Source organism: Mytilus californianus, unplaced genomic scaffold (genome assembly GCF_021869535.1).
Source record: "Mytilus californianus isolate M0D057914Y unplaced genomic scaffold, xbMytCali1.0.p SCAF_9, whole genome shotgun sequence".
In the NCBI taxonomy this organism is placed as follows: domain Eukaryota; kingdom Metazoa; phylum Mollusca; class Bivalvia; order Mytilida; family Mytilidae; genus Mytilus; species Mytilus californianus.
The window spans coordinates 3614074-3633617 of NW_026262745.1; the positions used below are offsets into that span (position 1 = coordinate 3614074).

A 19544-nucleotide genomic window follows, 5' to 3' on the forward strand; every position below is an offset into this window, starting at 1 on the left:
AGAACTTGACACAATAGGTATGCATGCTTTTTAAACGTCCCAGTCCCTTTATATAGTGAAGGAAGTTTGTTTGGTTACTACTACAGTCCATTTTACAGGTCTGTACAATCATATTTTAGAATATGACAAAAGTATGTTAAGTATAATAGTTTACAGACTGAAATTGAAAAGATTTATTCAGCCTTTACAAAGGATATACTGTGGATTCAATTAATTTTCATTGATACCAATATTCGGCGATGGAGGTAAATTATATTGTCATGGATATTTTATTTCATGGTTTTGCCAAAGTCTGAGCACTACCCTGTATAAAATTTGTATTTCATTGAATATATAAATACATGGTTGAGATATACCCATGAAATCCCCAAAAATTGGTATCCCATGAAAAATAATGAATTGACAGTATATAATACCACTAACAATGTGTTCTTTCTGGTACAAATACCACTGAAATAACCAAAGCATTGCTGTTATTATTAATGCTGTTAATTTTTTATCATGCACATATGTAAGTAACACCTTTTTGAAACTGGCAAATGGATGGTGGATATCAAGCTTTTATTATTTCAACTTCTTTAAGATTACGATGATGATGGATGCTTAACGTGAAGCAACAAATATTACATGCATATTTGAGGATAATAACGTTACATGTTCATGTCAATAAATAAATTTCATATGCGATGTAAAATTTTTGTCATGAAGCTCACAAAATTACAGTTAGTAGGAATAATTGTGACCATTATTTTGACTTTGAGCTCATCAGTCTATCATCTTTAAACTAAAAGCTGTGTACTTTGTGGAAAAGCAGTAAATACAAATTTTTAAGTCTTTGACTGACCCTGCAGTGGATTGAATTAGATGCCTATTATACTTGAGGCAGGCAGGCCACCAGAATATCATCAAAGGTATTTTTTAGGTCAAGTACTTTCAAAGGAACTTGTCTTACATTACACCAATATGTAAATTGGATGCTCTGAGTTCAAAGTAAGACATATGACCATACACAATGATAGAATGTAATTCTGAGTTCCTTAAGGCACATATGTAAATAGTATTTCTAAAATCCTGCTTTGACATGAGTTTACTTTCATAAGTTAAAAATACTTCTCCTTCTTCAATCAAAATAAATTGGCCTCATAATTTTCAAGACTATTTTTGTGTAGATTTTAATAAGATAAAGACACATATTTCTAGCATTATAAATGGTCTTTCCTTATCTGTTTAATTCTTTATGTATAAAGGTCACTGTGACCTTCAGAACTTGAATATCAGCATAAAAATGATAGAATTATTTACACCATTAAAATTTACATAATTTCTACTCCACAATATATGCATGGAGCCAAACTCCATATCGACAGAAAATGTATTTTTTTGGAAACCATACTTCCATTAAACAAGAGTGCACACGCTGAAATGTCTCGCCTTCTTTACTAACCATTGATTTTATGTTGATAGTCCTAAATACAAAGCTTTACTACAAGTAACACATAAACTTAACATGATCCAAGAAAATGAGGTCAAGGTCAGATAAACCAAACGAGAAATACATGTACACCTTACAATCATTAAATAAACCAAATATAGTTGACCTATTGCTTATTGTTTCTTTAAAGACTTATCAGCATTGGAAGACTGGGAAAACAAATGGCAGATGAGTTTCAATGCCTAAAATGCATTGTCATTAGAATATCACCAAAAAATCGACCAGTGATACAAACATCATACCAACTACACGGTCATACTCTAGACACAGTGGAAGCGAGCAAATATCTTGGAGTAACCATCAGCAACAACCTAACCTGGGACAAACACATAGACAATACAGTAGGCAAAGGTAATAGAACATTGGGATTTATACGTAGAAATCTCAAAGGCTGTACAAAACCTGTAAAGGCAGCTGCATATGTATCCATGGTAAGACCTGCAGTGGAATATGCATGCACAGTATGGGACCCAACAACCCAAAATAAAATCAAGGCAATTGAACAGGAACAGAAAAGAGCAGCACGATTTGTGAATAACAACTACACAGACCGAACACCTGGCTGTGTCACAAATATGGTCAAAAATCTAAAATGGGAAAGCTTAGAAAAAAAGGAGGTAAACAAACAGGCTATGCATGCTATTCAAGATCCAGCATGATCTTATAGACATAGACCGTCACCAATATTTAACCCCAAATGATAACCGGACCAGAGGTAAAAACCGCTTCTACCAAGAAAGAACAAGTACAGACGCCTTAGTAACGGCCAATCTTTCTTCCCGAGGACCATCAGGGATTGGAACAACTTACCAACATCAGTTTCATCGGACAACACCGTTGAGGGATTCAGAGCTGCCCTTAAGGCATGCTCTGAAAGGAAGTAGGAAACACCAGTTGTACATAATTTTAATTGTATAATATTGCGAACGTTTTAAATGTAATTTGTAAATAGCCAAGAGAGAACTTTCTGTGTTGCCCGACACTGCGTAAAGTTTTCGCGCGGAACCAATAACATTCAATTTTGAATCCGGTTCCTTACCTGGAAGAAGAAGACAGTCTTAAATAAGAAAACTTAACTTTGACCAATGAACCATGAAAATGAGGTCAAGGTCAAATAAAACCTGTGAGACTGACATGTACATCATAAAATATTTCCATACACCATTTATAGTTGACCTATTGCATATAGTATTAGAAAAAAAGACCAAAACTCAAAAACTTAACTTTGACCAATGAACCATGAAAATGAGGTCAAGGTCAGATGAACCATGCCAGACAGACATGTACACCTTACAATCAATTTAGGCATTAAATATAGTTGACCTATTGCTTAAAGTATCTAAGAAACAAACTTAACCATGAAAACTTAACATTGACCAATGAACCATGAAAATGAGGTCAAGGTCAGATGATACCTGCCAGACAGACATATACACCTTACAATCCTTCCATACATCAAATATAGTTGATCTATTGCTTATAGTTGAAGAAAAACAGACCAAAACACAAAAACTTAACACTGAGAAATGAACCGTGAAAATGAGATCAAGGTCAAATAAAACCTGTGAGACTGACATGTACATCATAAAATATTTCCATACACCATTTATAGTTGACCTATTGCATATAGTATTAGAAAAAAAGACCAAAACTCAAAAACTTAACTTTGACCACTGAACCATGAAAATGAGGTCAAGGTTAGATGACACCTACCAGTTGGACATGTACACCTTACAATCATTCCATATACCTAATATAGTAGACCTACTGCTTATAGTATCTGATATATGGACTTGACCACGAAAGCTTAACCTTTTTCACTGATCCTTGAAATGAGGTCGAGGTCAAGTGAAAACTGTCTGACGGGCATGAGGACCTTGCAAGGTACGCACATACTAAATATAGTTATCCTATTACTCATAACAAAGAAATTAACATTACAAGAAATGTTGACTTTTTTTCCAAGTAGTCACTGAACCATGAAAATGAGGTCAAGGACAATGGACATATAACAGACGGAAACTTCTTAACATAAGGCATCTATATACAAAGTATGAAGCATCCAGGTCTTCTAGCTTCTAAAATATAAAGCTTTTAAGAAGTTAGCTAAAGCCGCAGCCGCCGCCAGATCACTATCCCTATGTCGAGCTTTCTGCGACAAAAGTCGCAGGCTCGACAAAAATGCCACTGAACAGATTGTTAAAAAATAACATGCATTTTTATAATTTTCTGTGACCCATAACCTCCTGACAACAAAAAGGGGTCTCAAAACATCAAAAAGGGTCACACTATTCTAATAAAAATTTTGGGGTCAAATGAAATCCTTAATGACTGTCTTCCTTTGCAGGATACATATGTAAATGATTTTTTTCAAGTTTTTTGTCTTGCAATTTAATGTCTAAAATATTAGGAAATAATTATATTGCATTTTAAGTTTGACCTAGTTAAATAGATTATTGTCACACATTGAGTCTACCTGGTGACACATAGCTTGGAATGAAGAATAAATTGCTGTTAACATTAAAATAATTTTCATATAATTTTTTTTTCAAATGGTTTCATAATATGCATTAATATTCTGAAAATAATTGATTATGATTCAATTAGTAAAGAAATTCAAGCTGTTTATGCATTCATAAAATAATTTCTGGCTATTTCAAAGATCATCACTAGTTTATACTGGTACCTTACCCCAATGGGATTTCTGTACAAAGCTCTAACACCAGAAGATGGAAATGACATTGCTATAACTCTCTCTGTAAAGTCAAAAAGTATTTACACAATATTACTTTTTGTCATAGTATTTTTATAGAAAAAAAAATTTTGCAATCTATCAGTTTATTATTAGGGCTGTTCCGGGATCCAGAATTAATGGGTGTGGAGGTGGGGTCTTGAGATACTCTTATTACCCTATCCAAAAACAATATCATCTTCTTATATTCTATACCACTGTCAAACTTGTCACAAAATACAACCCCTATTAAATTTTAATCAAAGTACCCCCTTAACATGCTAAATATTACAAATTAAATTTGATCATCATCTAAGTTTTACTCAAATAAGAATAAATTAAAAATATGAAGTATGAAAATATGAACTTAATATAGCAGAATGGAAATTGTCATATAAAATATTATACATCTCTCCTGTATTCTTAGTACCAGTATACAGTATATAGTATTTATATTAGCTTTAATATAGATATAGTAAAGTACTTCAGGCAAGTTTAGAAATAAACTCATCATAGATAACAGGATTAAAATTTTATATGCCAGACGCCCAAAATTCAGAGACAGATGCTATATTCAACAATGGATACACAAAAACAACTTTGGTCATACATGCATTTTGCTGTCTTTATGTTAAGAGCATATCTACCAGTTAAGTCTGCCTCATGTTTTGACTTACATCTAGAAACTGACAATGAGGGTAGGTTGAAAAAAAAACTTAACGACAAAAGAGATGATTTCAGCTTCCCAATTGTGAACTTTCCATTTCTATGTAGCAATATTCCAGTAGAGCCTGCATACAGAGTATATATCTCCCAGTTGTTACGATATTCCAGGGCTTGTATTTCCTATCATGATTTCCTGGATAGAGGGTTACTGCTCACAAGGAAGCTATTAAACTAAGAGTTATAAGTGGTGAAGTTGAAATCATACCTTCGTAAATTTAACAGGTGCCATCACAAGTTGGTTGACCGTTATGGAATATCCTTTCACAGATGACAGCAGATATGTTCCAAATGTTGTAACTACAATCCTGTCCCTTTTTCCCTGATTGAGACCTACCGAATTAGATTTATTACCGGGTTTGTACCAACATGAGCAACAGGATGGGTGCCACATGTGGAGCAGGATCTGCTTATTCTTCCGGAGTACATGACATCACCCCTGGTTTTTGGTGGGGTTTGTGTTGCTCAGTCTTTAGTTTTCTATGTTGTGTTTAGTGTACTATTGTTTGTCTGTTGGCCTTTTTCTGTTTTAGCCATGGCGTTGTCAATTTAACTAATGAGATTGAATGTTCCTCTTGGTATCTTTCACCTCTCTTCTACCAGTATGAATATACAAAAGTATACTCATCCACAGATGGTAAATATAGTGTGAATGTACTTATACTGAATAAGCACAACATCTTGAGTAGTCTTAAACTTGCAGTGAGGTGAGAGTTTCTGATCTGTGTTGTAGGCCTCACTGTGACATTAAGATGAATAACAGCAATAATAGAAATGTTCCTCTGCCATTGTATTTTCATGTGAATGTAGTGATTTTGTGTCATGAAATAATAAATGATTCATCATAGATCCTTATTTTCCATTATTATTACAAATTTAGATGAATCCATGTTCCTAACATTTTTTATATAAATAAAAATTATGTGGATCAATGGCAAAACAACCCAATAATAAAAAAAATCAAAAGACATCATTTACCTGTTATATAACAAAGATCTAGATCAAATCCTTCCTTAACATATCTACGTTTGTTTTGTGATATAATTCGTCTCGTTACTTTCTTAAACCGTCTAAAATCTGAATACATGATGTATATACTTCTAACAATACGTATAATTCTGACTGATCTTCCAGCAACACCAAGTCTACAAAATAATAGAGACTTTTGAATTGTTTATGTACCGGTATGTATTACTAACAATCATTACTGAAGAACTATTGTTTCAATGTTGAAAAACAAGTGTTGTTCTTTTAATTGTTTTTTTTTTTGGTTTTTGGTGTGGTTGGGTTGATGCTTCATTGCTGTATAAATTATAATTCTTTTATTCTATATATACATACATATAGTGCTGTGTGTATTTTTTTTATGTCTCCAAGGCTAATTTCAATCATGACATAGCTAAAACTTTTTTTAAATTACAAAATTGCATGAGAAATTTCAAAACCCAATTACTACTAAACACATATTTATCTTCTTGTGAAATTGGTAAAATGAAGATATTGGATGCCACATTACTTAAGCTTTATAGTTGTATATTCTTTAGATAGTTAATACAAGATTTATCTGATACTTTCATAAAAAATCAACATAAACAAATTGCTAAGGATTAAAGATTCAGTGCAAAAGCATGGTGATAATTATAATACAAATAAACAAGACAGTTAGTTTAAAAGGAAAAGATTCCACTTATTTTCAGTTCTCTTACCCCAAACTAAAATGAACTACACACGTTTGTAATTACAGAACAAAAAAAAGATAGTTCATAAACAAATATGAAATTATGAATACTTTAATAAATCCAATTAAAAGATCTGTTTCCAAGCATATACATATATATGTAGTATTAATCATACAGTAATTTTTAAGACCTATAACATGGACAACAAATAAATAAATAACTATCCTCCATACAAGATGGTGTTTTAAAATTTAAAAATAAATAAATAAAATATTAACTCTTTGTAATACATAAAACATAAATGATATCACTACTAAACTACATGTATATTTCGTTACTGAAACGCAAATTTTCTCATATTTCATATATGACAACTCAACCTCAGTTTGAGTGTTCCATGTAATAGTGCAGTTATCTTACCTTGTCATTTTATTATGGCTATGGTGTAGTCTTTATTTTTTTAGGACTAATGGTTTTTTATCTACCTTCATTTTAATGTGGTCATTTTACTCAATGAAGTCACTTAGTGTGGTGATTTTACTCAATGTAGTCACTTAGTGTGGTGATTGTACTCAATGTAGTCACTTAGTGTGGTGATTTTACTCAATGTAGTCACTTAGTGTTGTGATTTTACTCAACGTAGTCTCTTAGTGTTGCGATTTCACTCAATGTAGTCACTTAGGGTTGTGATTTTACTCAACGTAGTCTCTTAGTGTTGTGATTTCACTCAATGTAGTCACTTAGGGCTGTGATTTTACTCAACGTAGTCTCTTAGTGTTGTGATTTTACTCAATGCAGTCACTTAGTGTGGTGATAATACCTTGTGTACTTAACATGTGCTGCCATTGACAAAATGTATTTCACCATGCATTAACCAATATTACTTATCTGCGGTAGTCACTGAGTGCCCAATCAATTATAAAGGTAACAAGTACAATAATCATATCTTAACTGCCGTAGTCACTGAGTGCCCAATCAATTATAAAGGTAACAAGTACAATAATCATATCTTAACTGCCGTAGTCACTGAGTGCCCAATCAATTATAAAGGTAACAAGTACAAAAATCATATCTTACCTGCTGAAGTCACTGAGTGCCCAATCAATTATAAGTACAATAATCATATATCTTACCTGCTGTAGTCATTGAGTGCCCAATCAATTATAAGTACAATAATCATATATCTTACCTGCCGTAGTCATTGAGTGCCCAATCAATTATAAGTACAATAATCATATATCTTACCTGCCGTAGTCACTGAGTGCCCAATTAATTATAAAGGTAACAAGTACAATAATCATATCTTACCTGCCCTAGTCACTGAGTGCCCAATCAATTATAAAGATAACAAGTACAATAATCATAACTTACCTGCTGTAGTCACTGAGGGCCCAATCAATTATAAAGGTAACAAGTACAATAATCATATCTTACCTGCCGTAGTCACTGAGTGCCCAATCAATTATAAAGGTAACAAGTACAATAATCATAACTTACCTGCCGTAGTCACTGAGTGCCCAATCAATTATAAAGGTAACAAGTACAATAATCATAACTTACCTGCTGTAGTCACTGAGGGCCCAATCAATTATAAAGGTAACAAGTACAATAATCATATCTTACCTGCCGTAGTCACTGAGTGCCCAATCAATTATAAAGGTAACAAGTACAATAATCATAACTTACCTGCCGTAGTCACTGAGTGCCCAATCAATTATAAAGGTAACAAGTACAATAATCATATCTTACCTGCTGTAGTCGCTGAGTGCCCAATCAATTATAAAGGTAACAAGTACAATAATTATATCTTACCTGCCGTAGTCACTGAGTGCCCAATCAATTATAAAGGTAACAAGTACAATAATTATATCTTACCTGCCGTAGTCACTGAGTGCCCAATCAATTATAAAGGTAACAAGTACAATAATCATATCTTACCCGCTGTAGTCACTGAGGGCCCAATCAATTATAAAGGTAACAAGTACAATAATCATAACTTACCTGCCGTAGTCACTGAGGGCCCAATCAATTATAAAGGTAACAAGTACAATAATCATAACTTACCTGCTGTTGTCACTGAGTGCCCAATCAATTATAAAGGTAACAAGTACAATAATCATAACTTACGTGCTGTAGTCACTGAGTGCCCAATCAATTATAAAGGTAACAAGTACAATAATCATAACTTACCTGCTGTTGTCACTGAGTGCCCAATCAATTATAAAGGTAACAAGTACAATAATCATAACTTACCTGCCGTAGTCACTGAGTGCCCAATCAATTATAAAGGTAACAAGTACAATAATCATATCTTACCTGCCCTAGTCACTGAGGGCCCAATCAATTACAAAGGTAATAAGTACAATAATCATATCTTACCCGCTGTAGTCACTGAGGGCCCAATCAATTATAAAGGTAACAAGTACAATAATCATATCTTACCTGCCGTAGTCACTGAGGGCCCAATCAATTATAAAGGTAACAAGTACAATAATCATATCTTACCTGCTGTATTCACTGTAGGCCCAATCAATTATAAAGGTAACAAGTACAATAATCATAACTTACCTGCCATAGTCACTGAGTGCCCAATCAATTATAAAGGTAACAAGTACAATAATCATATCTTACCTGCTGTAGTCACTGAGTACCCAATCAATTATAAAGGTAACAAGTACAATAATCATATCTTACCTGCTGTAGTCACTGAGTGCCCAATCAATTATAAAGGTAACAAGTACAATAATCATAACTTACCTGCCGTAGTCACTGAGGGCCCAATCAATTATAAAGGTAACAAGTACAATAATCATATCGAGTACATCTGCCCAGGAGTGGAAAAATCTCTTTCTACAAACACAAACATTTAATTTCATTTTCGTTCATGTATAAAGGTTTGAACTATGGGTACTGGAATTTGGGTTTTTTACAATGAGTGTTACCTTAGCAAATTAGGTTTTATAAACCATTAATTTTAATGTGTACTTATAGATAAGACTTCATATTTTTTATTTACACTTTTAAAACTAGCTTTCAGTAACTGAGAGTACTCTTAGAATGATACTTTGTATCTTTTTTCTTTATATTACGTTTTTTATGCTTGGTATATATCTATTGATTTTTACAGTTTGTTCTTATGTTCTGCTATGTCTATTACACCATTGTCCTACATTAGGGGAAGGGTTGAGCACTCACAAACATATTTAACCATGCTACATTCTGTATGTGCATGTCCTAAGTCTGTTTTCAGTGGTTGTCGTTGGTTGCTGTCTGTTATATCTGGTTTTTGTTTACTGTTTTTGTCAGAAATCCGTCTATAAGATTTTTTGTTTGAATTGTATCACATTTTGTCTATTTTGTAGCTAGCTATTCAGAATGGGTTTCATTTATGGTTGAGGACCAACAATTACTTAAATCCACAACATTTGAACTCTCCTGGACAGTTGTGGGATTCATGTTCATGTACAGATCTACAATACACAAATACAGGTATCTTACCCTTTATAAAATATCCTCAAGAAAATTTCTATCACAAAATAAGTTATAATACATCTAGATGTAATTTCTAGTTCGTCATGGAAATGTGTCTTGGGACCTGATGCCATATCCACAATAACAATGATGAAGTCTGCTATAATCAACATAATAGTAAACAAACGAAACCATACATTCTCCATCACAGATCCTATCCTAAACCTCAATCTCCTGAAAAAGATCACCAAAGAAGCATTTAAACATAAAGAAAGATAAATCAATAAGATAATGGTATGTTAACAAAGAAACTTTATAAATTGAACAACATCAATGGGGCTCATAAATTTGAGAATTCTCTTGCAACAAAAAACATATACATGTAACAATTTGATCGGAGATTTCTTTTAAAATTGTGTTTGACACATTTCTCTATTTTCCAAGTTGGTATAAATTCTTACTTCCTGCATAACAATAAACCCCAAAACATAATCTTTCATCAGAATGGGAAGTGCTTTATATCTTAAAGAAAACTACATTACATGTATGCAGAAAATATATGAATAATATGTTCATTAAAAATAATATATTCTAAATATATATACAGTCATGCCAGTACATAACAAAATGCAACCACTTAAGGTCAAGTTACAGAAAATGGGCTATGTCACTGGCTTCAGTAAAACTTTGCATACTACTTTGACTCGTTGACTTTTAATTGAAAATCGAAAACAAATTCATTGATCAGTCAGGGGACTTATCATGCTTATTGAAATAAGTGATTATTAAATCACTTATTTAAGTAGCAAATTTGAAATTTTGTCACAAATTGTGATTTTGTAGTTTTACCAAAATTTTAAACACATAGGTTTAGATAATATCTTTTCATTAGTAAAATTGAAAAATGAACTTTTTGCTTCTTCTAACCAGCAAGGTTTATGCCTATGATGCAATCATTTAGCTGCAAATTCTATTTTAGTTGAAAAAATGCTATAAAAATGGCTTTACATAATGAACTGATACTTTCTTAACAGATTTTTCCCAGCAGTGGGAGTATTTTTCCTGTAAAATTCAAGGTTTCATCTTATAGATTATGTAATAAAATTCTTCTGCTCGCGATCAAAATTTCACTGTTCGGGGTAGTTGAAATTAGTGGGGGTTATTAAAATAATGATACTTAAAGAACTGATTTTTTGGAACGAAATTGAGGTATGATACTTAAACAAGTGATTTTTATGTCATTATCCTAGATTTAGTACAAGGTCATCACCTGACATGACCCTGTCATCCTATCAACACAGATGTTGGTTCTGATAATTTTAGCAACATAAAACATAAGTCCCTGGATCATTAGTATTCTATATTTAAAGCTACAATAAAATTAAATCACTTAGTCTAGTGATTAATTTGAACTACTTAAATAGGTGATTATTAAAGAAAGACAACTCTTACTTCCAACCTTTATGGACATAATGTTACTTGAATCAGTGATTTAGAAAATCACTCATTTAAGTAAGTCCCCTGACTGTTGATCTCTTTTATTTTCTGAATTATAACTGATTAAATTCTGTCAAAACAATTTCATTTGAATAGAAAACGCATAAAATCACCGAAAAACATTTGTTTAATTAGTCAACATATAGTTTTTTAAGAAATTCTATGGATTTGAAATTGGAGATGATAATTTTAAGACAAATGTTAGAACCCTTCTCAGCGATTTTATGTGCTTTCTTTGCAATGTTCACTTGTTTTGAAAGAATTCAATCAGTAATATTTCATAAAATAAAAGAGATAAATGCATCATATTTTTGATTTTCAGTTAAAGTTCAACGAGCCAAAGTTTTACCAAAATCTGTGACATAGCCCATTTATTCTTCCTTGACCTTTATTGACAACAGTCACAAAAGTCAAACAGATTTAAAACACATGATGCAAGGGAACTCTGTTAAAAAACCTAAACCCGAAGGCAAATATAATACAAGCCCATATGAAAAAATATAAACAAGTATATATACACTTTATTTTTGTAAACTGAAATGTGAAATGGAAAATGGCTATATATCTGGATTTAGACTGGTGACATAGGAACGAATCTTTTAAAAATGAAATAAAAATATTTACCATAAAGTTGAAATAATTTACCTATACAAGAAGAAATACTTTGGAGAGTTTTACTTACAACTGCCTACAAAATTTACTTTAATAAACATGACCATAATGACAAAAGTAAAAATGTTTATTGTATCCAACAATATATACTGTTTTAAGCAAAATGTACATTTTTGTACTATAATCATCATATAAATTACAAACCCAATTTTTGTCTTAGGATAGTCAAAATATGCTGGATCATCTTCATCATGGTGTATAAATTTGTCTGTTGGGACTGGTCCTTCTAAATCTTGATCTACATCTTTACCCATCACTATAAATATGTCACCATCTTCTTCTGTAGCCTCATTCTGACCATCATTTTCATAACCATTTGCCTCTTTCTCATTTTTAGGATCCACTTCACCTATGTTTACAGTCACTTTATCTTCTCCAGTTGTTTCCCTGTAAATGACATATATTTATTGATGGTTGATTTTGTGATTTTTTTGCCAGCTAATTTTACTTGATCACAAAATGTAGTTTATTGTGTTGATCAATACATAGAAATTATTAATTTACATTTTCTAAATCATCCCTTTAGTTTACAAGATTACATGTATGTTTTGTTCAAAGCAGTTGCTGAAAGCTCTATTTTCAAGTACAAAAAATTAAGTACTGAAAGAGATATTCATGCCACTTGATTAAAACGTTAAGGAAGATATGTGTAGCTGCCATCAGACTTCACCAAAAAATATAAGCAGAAACTATGGAAGTACAATACTGCACATAGTGGTTTTCCATTCCAAATCATGGATTTCAGCCAGATTACTCAGATAAAAAAATCTTCATGTCCTGTTGAAGGATCTGTGCAAGTTTTTGGGAATTCTATCATCTTTTTGGATTAACAAACTGGTATAAGCAGAATTTTGATTCTTGACTTCTTAATAGTAATCTCATTGAAAATATTTATAAATGGAATATTAAATGTTATATTAACACTCATTTTGGTTTGCACTACACAAGACTATTTAACTTCACTAAAAAAATGCACATTCATGACAATTGGAAGTATGTATATATATATATATATATATATATACACCAAGATTTAAGAAAAATTGAATTATAAGAGAACATAAGTGTGCATTTGTTATTATATATCACTAGTCTAACAATATTAATTGTTGTACATAAACAAAAATGTGCTTCGCCGAGCACATCTGGATACGACCGCAGAGGTCCAACCCTGAACAGTTGGGGCAAAAATGGACACAATATTCAAGCATATACATTTTGGAGAACTAGCTAAAAAGTCTGTCAATACAAAGTTTGATCATAAACATTTGGAAAATGTTGAAAAAGAAGTTAAAGTTATATCTGATATTTGTCAAAATAGATATATTCATAAGTACTAAGTATTCATAATTGGATTAGACATTCATTGCGTATTATTATATTGTGTGGTGAAGGATATTATATATATTCAACTCCATTGGAGGTGTGCCTACATGTACATTGGCAGAATTTATCTCGATACAGATTGGGACACAAGCACTGTGAACCCAACGATCACAACTACTGCACTGAATTGTGCAATCAACACATTCTTCATCACATTGAACACAAGGATATAAAGCCATTTTAAAAATGGAAGACAGCACATATGTCTTCACATGTTTTTATACCAAATTTTAGTTACTTGTAAAAACATTAATATTTGCCAATGAAAATCTTTAATTTCTTTTTGAGAAAATACACTCAAACGAATCATCCATTCAGCTGCTTTGTTTTTATTATAAAACAATCAAGTATAATTAATTTTTTGATTAAATTTAAATTAAATATGTGAAAATTCTTAATTACGTTTCATTCAATATTGAGGAAATCGTTAAGAAAACTAATTGGGGATTGGAGTAATTGCATGGCTTTGATGTACTTGTTAACTTTTCGAAACCTTACTGAAAAACAATTCTTGGACAATACTCTGTATATACAGTACATTATTTAATACTTTATTTTCATAGCTTTTCCCTTTGAATGCATATGCAATCATTCTTTTATTCTTCCCATTGTGTTTTCCTTGGTCGCCATGTTGGATGTACACACTAATATTTATAATGATCTTTATGAACTTACCTGCTTTCTATAAATCATTTTAAGTTATAAAATACACTTATAATACAATATTATTTAATAATCAATGTTTAAATGTCACCAATATGTGCTAATATTAAAATTTCAAGTGTTATTCTGTGATTACAAGTGTTATTTGGCTAATAACGGTGTTATTCGGTCATTCGAGGTACCGGTGATTGTTGTAGGATGTCAACATTCAAGCTTCAGAGTTTCTTGGGTCAAACGTCACAGATTCCCAAATAGACATAACGTCTATTGGCATTTTTGTAATATCTTGTATTGCTGATAATTTTAACTATTACAGTTTCCTAGATAAACTGCTTACACATGAAAATAAGCTAGTCAAAAATAGTAATTTGGTGCAATAACTCCTCAAGGAACGAACAAAAAATGCAAAGCAAATTCCAGTCAACTTTTTAATTTTATGAAACATAAAATGCACACGAATTTCATCAAGTTAGGTCCTGCAATGCTTTAAAACTTTACCATGCACAAGTTTGTGTATTCAGAGTGAATTTTGTGGTGTAAATACGACCATTTATTGCCGAAACGTAAAGTAAAGATGAATTTATTTTTAAACTGTTTAGACTGTGTTTTAAAATAACGCATAAAGTTGTTGAATGTCTTATTTGAGAGAAAACTAAACGGTGTAAAAAGAAAGAGAACATGCTTCAATTTCGAAAAATACCTGTTCATCATCAGTTGACCATCAGGTTTATTTTAAAAAGAATAAAATTATTAAATGTAAAAATTTCTTCTGTGTACAAAGGGATGTTACTCTAAAAAAAAATACTTAAAATTAGTATCCTTAATCCCGAACCAATTTGGAAGGGTCTAAAACACGGAAGTTGCAAAATACCAAAATGTGTAAAATTGACATATCAATTTCAATACATCTTCAAGTCATTTTTTTGTATGTTGTTTTAATATATAAAAAATAATATGATATAAGGTAAATTAGCAATAAATTATATCAATAGGGCAAAATCATGACGGGAAGCTCTAGACATAGAACTTTTTTGGTCGTTCCGGCCTCATATTGAACATGTTGAATTAATAAATATTTACTATCAAAGTTGGATATTTTTGTGAAGAATTTGATTCAGGGTAATCAACATAAAAACTTTGATATATACTACATAATCATTCCTTACTTATTAAAGGTGATAAAATTATAAATGTAAATATGCATTTTAAAAATAATATATTTTGATACTGATGATGTGTCATAGTAAAAATTCAATTTAGAAATCTTAAAAAAATAAATGCTCAAACAAATATCTCAAATTATAAAAATACTATGTTTCAATATGCGTCAAAGATACAATTTTTTATTGTCCACCTTTGCTATTATTCATGAAGTTAATTAATCTTTATTTTCTACAAGTCAATTATTATATATCACTTTTATTCCTTTTAAGTTAGTAGTTTTTCATCTAGGGACCGAATCGACTTTAGATATGGGCCGGATCGAAGTGAAAGAAAAATCTTTTAACATGCATGGATCACAGATATAATCGAGTTAGTTTCAAAACAGTTGAATTGTTCTATTTAGATTTACATTCTTAAAAAGAGATAGCCGGGCATTTTGCCCCTTGGGTTCTAAACCCGGGCCTTTTATCTTTGACCCACTGTGTCCTTTTACCGAGCAACAAGCCGTTACATACAGTTTGTCCAGTAACGCCAACACCGTCGGTCATTTTTTGGTCAAGTTTGTGATTGCAAAAAGCACACCCTTCAAATGACACCACAAAGAATCATGATTCAGATGAAATCGTGACGACCTTAGTTAGCATGCGGTGGTTTAAGAGGAGATTTTTTTCCAGTTTACCATAGAAGCCAGCTAAAGGCATCTTGCGTTGCTAGATTTAGCTTCATGTCTTTCTTTAGAGGAAATTCAAGATGTTCTATTGATCCTAGACACATGCTGATTTTTTATTGGTTGTTTTTGGCTTTGAACTTGCTTTCAGTTAACTGCGATAACTCTTAGATCTGTATACTTTGTGTCTTTTGTGTTTTTGTTTGTGTATTTATGTGTTTTGTATCGATCAAATGAGTTAAGCCCATTTCAACTGATTTTTATAGTTATTTCTTATGTCGTACTGTTACACCACTGTCCCAGGTTAAGGGGAAGGTTTGGCTCCAGAAAACATGTTTAACCCCGCCACATTCTATATGTGCCTGTCCAAAGTCAGCAGCCTGTAATTGATGGTTGTCCGTTTTTTTGCTGTTTCTCATATTTGTTTTTCGATTATTGTTTTGCATATTTTGTTCTTGTGTCGTGCCGTTACACCACTTTTCTAAGTTAGGCCAATAGGGGTATGTGCCTGTCCCAAGTTAAGGAGCCTGTAATTCAGTAGTTGTCGTTTGTTGCTGTATATCATATTTGCCATAACTAGCCCTTACTTGAATCGATCTGATGAGTTAAGCCCTTTTCAGCTGATTTTTATAGATTGTTATTATGCTGCACTGTTACACCACTGAGTATTGTACAGTATTCGATAATCGATTGATTCGACAATTTTTTTTATAGTATCAATACCATGTCAACTGTAATCGTATCATTTTGTCGATTCAATCAATTTTTGTATTAAATTAAAATACTTCTTTCAAATCAACTGTATATTATAAACGATGGTATAAGATTAATCAACTGAGGCAATTCTGTTTTGTGTAATACAACTGCACGAAAAGAAACCAAGAACACAACCTACGGCGACAGATGGCATATTTTAAACAGCCTTACCCTAACTCTAATTCTAACCCTAACTCTAATTCTTACCCTAACATAACTCTAACACATGCATGGATACGACCCTAGATGGCACATTGACACAGCCTACGGCACAAGAAGGCCTATTGACACAGCCTACGGTGCTAGAAGGCACATTGATACAGCCTACGGCGCTAGATGGCACATCGACAGAGCCTACGTCGCTTGGTGGCATATTTGATACAGCCCGACCCTTACCCTAACCCTTACCTAATTCGAACCCAAGGACACAGTCTAAGGTGTTAGGCGGCTATAGACACATCCTACGGAGCAATAAGGCTCATTGTCAAAGCCTACGGTGCTAGATAGCATATCTAATAGAGCTTTACCCTAGCCCTAACTCTAATTCTAAATCTAACTATAACCCTAACCTAACCTTAACACAAGGAACACAGCCTACGGCGCTAGGCGGCATATTGACACAACCTACGACGCAAGTGGGCACATTGACACAGCCTACGGCGCTAGAAGGTACATTGACACAGCCAACGATGTTCACTCGTTATCGATCGTATCGATAGTTACGATCGAGCAGTGGTCATTTACAAACTGTAATGGTGGGTTCGACAAATGATGTTCAATCGTTATCGATAGTTACTATAATTGAGACTTCGTCTTAAACAAATCGAGTTGATTGATTCGACAAATGTTGTTCAATCATTATCGATTGTATCTATCGTTACGATTGAGTCTTCATCATAAACAAATTGAGTTGATTGATTCAACAAACGATCTCAGTCATTTGAGTTGATTGATTCAACACATGTCATTCAATCGTTACCAAACGTGTCGTTCGTTAAAGATTTTTTGAATTAATCGATCGTTAAGTTGTCTATTCAATACATTCTTTCAAACTGAATTGAATTAGAAGATGCAGGAACACGCAACTGTTGTCGAATCAATCGACTGTCGAATACTGTACCTTAATGACACCACTATCCCAGGTTAGGGAATGGTTTGTCGCCATCAAACTGTTTAACTCCGCCACATTTTGTATTTGCCTGTCCCAAGTCAGGAGCCTGTATTTCCGTGGTTGTCGTTTGTTGCTGTTTATCATATTTGTTTTTCATTCTTTGTTTTGTACATAAATCAGACCGTTAGTTTTCTCGTTTGAATTGTTTTAAAATTGTCATTTCGGGGCCTTTTATAGCTGACTATGCGGTATGTGTTTCGCTCATTATTGAAGGCCATACGGTTACCTATAGTTGTTAACTTCTATTTCATTTGGTCTTTGGTGGAGAGATGTCTCATTGGAAAACATACCACATCTTCTTATTTTTATATAGACAACTTTATAGGACTGATTTATTATTCAAATCTTTCAATTATGGGAGTAAGAAATATAATATCAGTCATGGTCAACCTAGAATTAATGCTAGCAACTTAAAAAATCATATGTTTTATCAATGTTTACCAGAGAACACTATTTAATTTGTTCATACTGTAATCATATTGGTAAGGATAACCACCATTTCTTTTTTATTTGCCCGAAGTACAATGATGTAAGACAGACCTTACTTGATTCCATTTACTTAATTGTTGATAATAATGTTGACATAAATATTGACTTAATAATTTTTTGAAATAAATTATTTACGTATGATACAAATATTTTTAAATCTTTTCAGAAATATATAAGTGACACTCATCGTTTTGTTTGATTTTTTAGGCGTTTTTTTACCTTCTTTTTTTCAAACATTATTTCATTTATTTCACTATGCAAGATTAGTGGCTCTTCCAAACCTTAAATATATATTTCTGATGACTTATAAATGATATTGACATGTCTCGAGGTACTGTACTTGAATACATGATGATAAATTGCCTATACACTCTATATAATATACATTTAGTAATTAACACTGTAAATATGTTACAGAATTTGTTTGTGTATGCTCATAAATAGCATGTATTTTCCAATATAGTTATATTATTTTAAATATAGTTGTTAATATTTGATTTATACCTTGTACATGTAATATGGAGAGAGCCTTTATCGGCTGTGTCTGTTGCTCAATATCTTAATGAATAAAATATGTTTAAAATCAAATCAAAATCATATTTGTTTTTTCTTTCATTGTTTTGTACATAAATGAGGCCGTTAGTTTTCTCGTTTGAATTATTTTACATTTGTCATTTCGGGGCCTTTTATTGCTTACTATGCGTTATGTGTTTTGCTCATTGTTGAAGGCCGTACGGTGACCTATAGTTGTTAACTTCTATGTCATTTGGTCTCTTGTGGAGAGTTGTCTCATTGGGAATCATGCCACATCTTTTATTTTTATATCTAATAAATGTGTATTGGCATTGCTTTATATACAAACTGAAATGGCAAAGTTCATGTTTTGGGTATGGCAAACTCAAAATATCACTGCGTGAAAAAATAAAATAAAACTTGCACAACTTCATGTCCTGTAGAAGAATCTGTTCAAGTTTGGTGAACGT

General features: G+C 32.2%; 1 protein-coding gene across 2 annotated transcripts in view; it reads right to left on the minus strand.

The window, feature by feature from the left end:
* LOC127714447 (phosphatidylinositol 3,4,5-trisphosphate 3-phosphatase TPTE2-like) overlaps positions 1 to 15089 on the minus strand; it is a 33631-nt gene extending 18542 nt beyond the window's left edge. For both annotated transcript variants that reach the window (XR_007987737.1, XM_052220507.1), the window contains exons 1-6: positions 15015 to 15089; positions 12410 to 12652; positions 10124 to 10330; positions 9383 to 9475; positions 5925 to 6091; positions 4184 to 4248 (exon numbers count right to left, since the gene is read on the minus strand). Coding sequence is in view for 1 of the 2 variants with exons in the window: in XM_052220507.1 (XP_052076467.1) it covers positions 4184 to 4248; positions 5925 to 6091; positions 9383 to 9475; positions 10124 to 10330; positions 12410 to 12652; positions 15015 to 15025 (786 nt within the window). In the remaining variant the exon portion in view is untranslated. The remainder of the gene's footprint in view (positions 1 to 4183; positions 4249 to 5924; positions 6092 to 9382; positions 9476 to 10123; positions 10331 to 12409; positions 12653 to 15014) is intronic.
* Positions 15090 to 19544: the final 4455 nt, after the last annotated feature.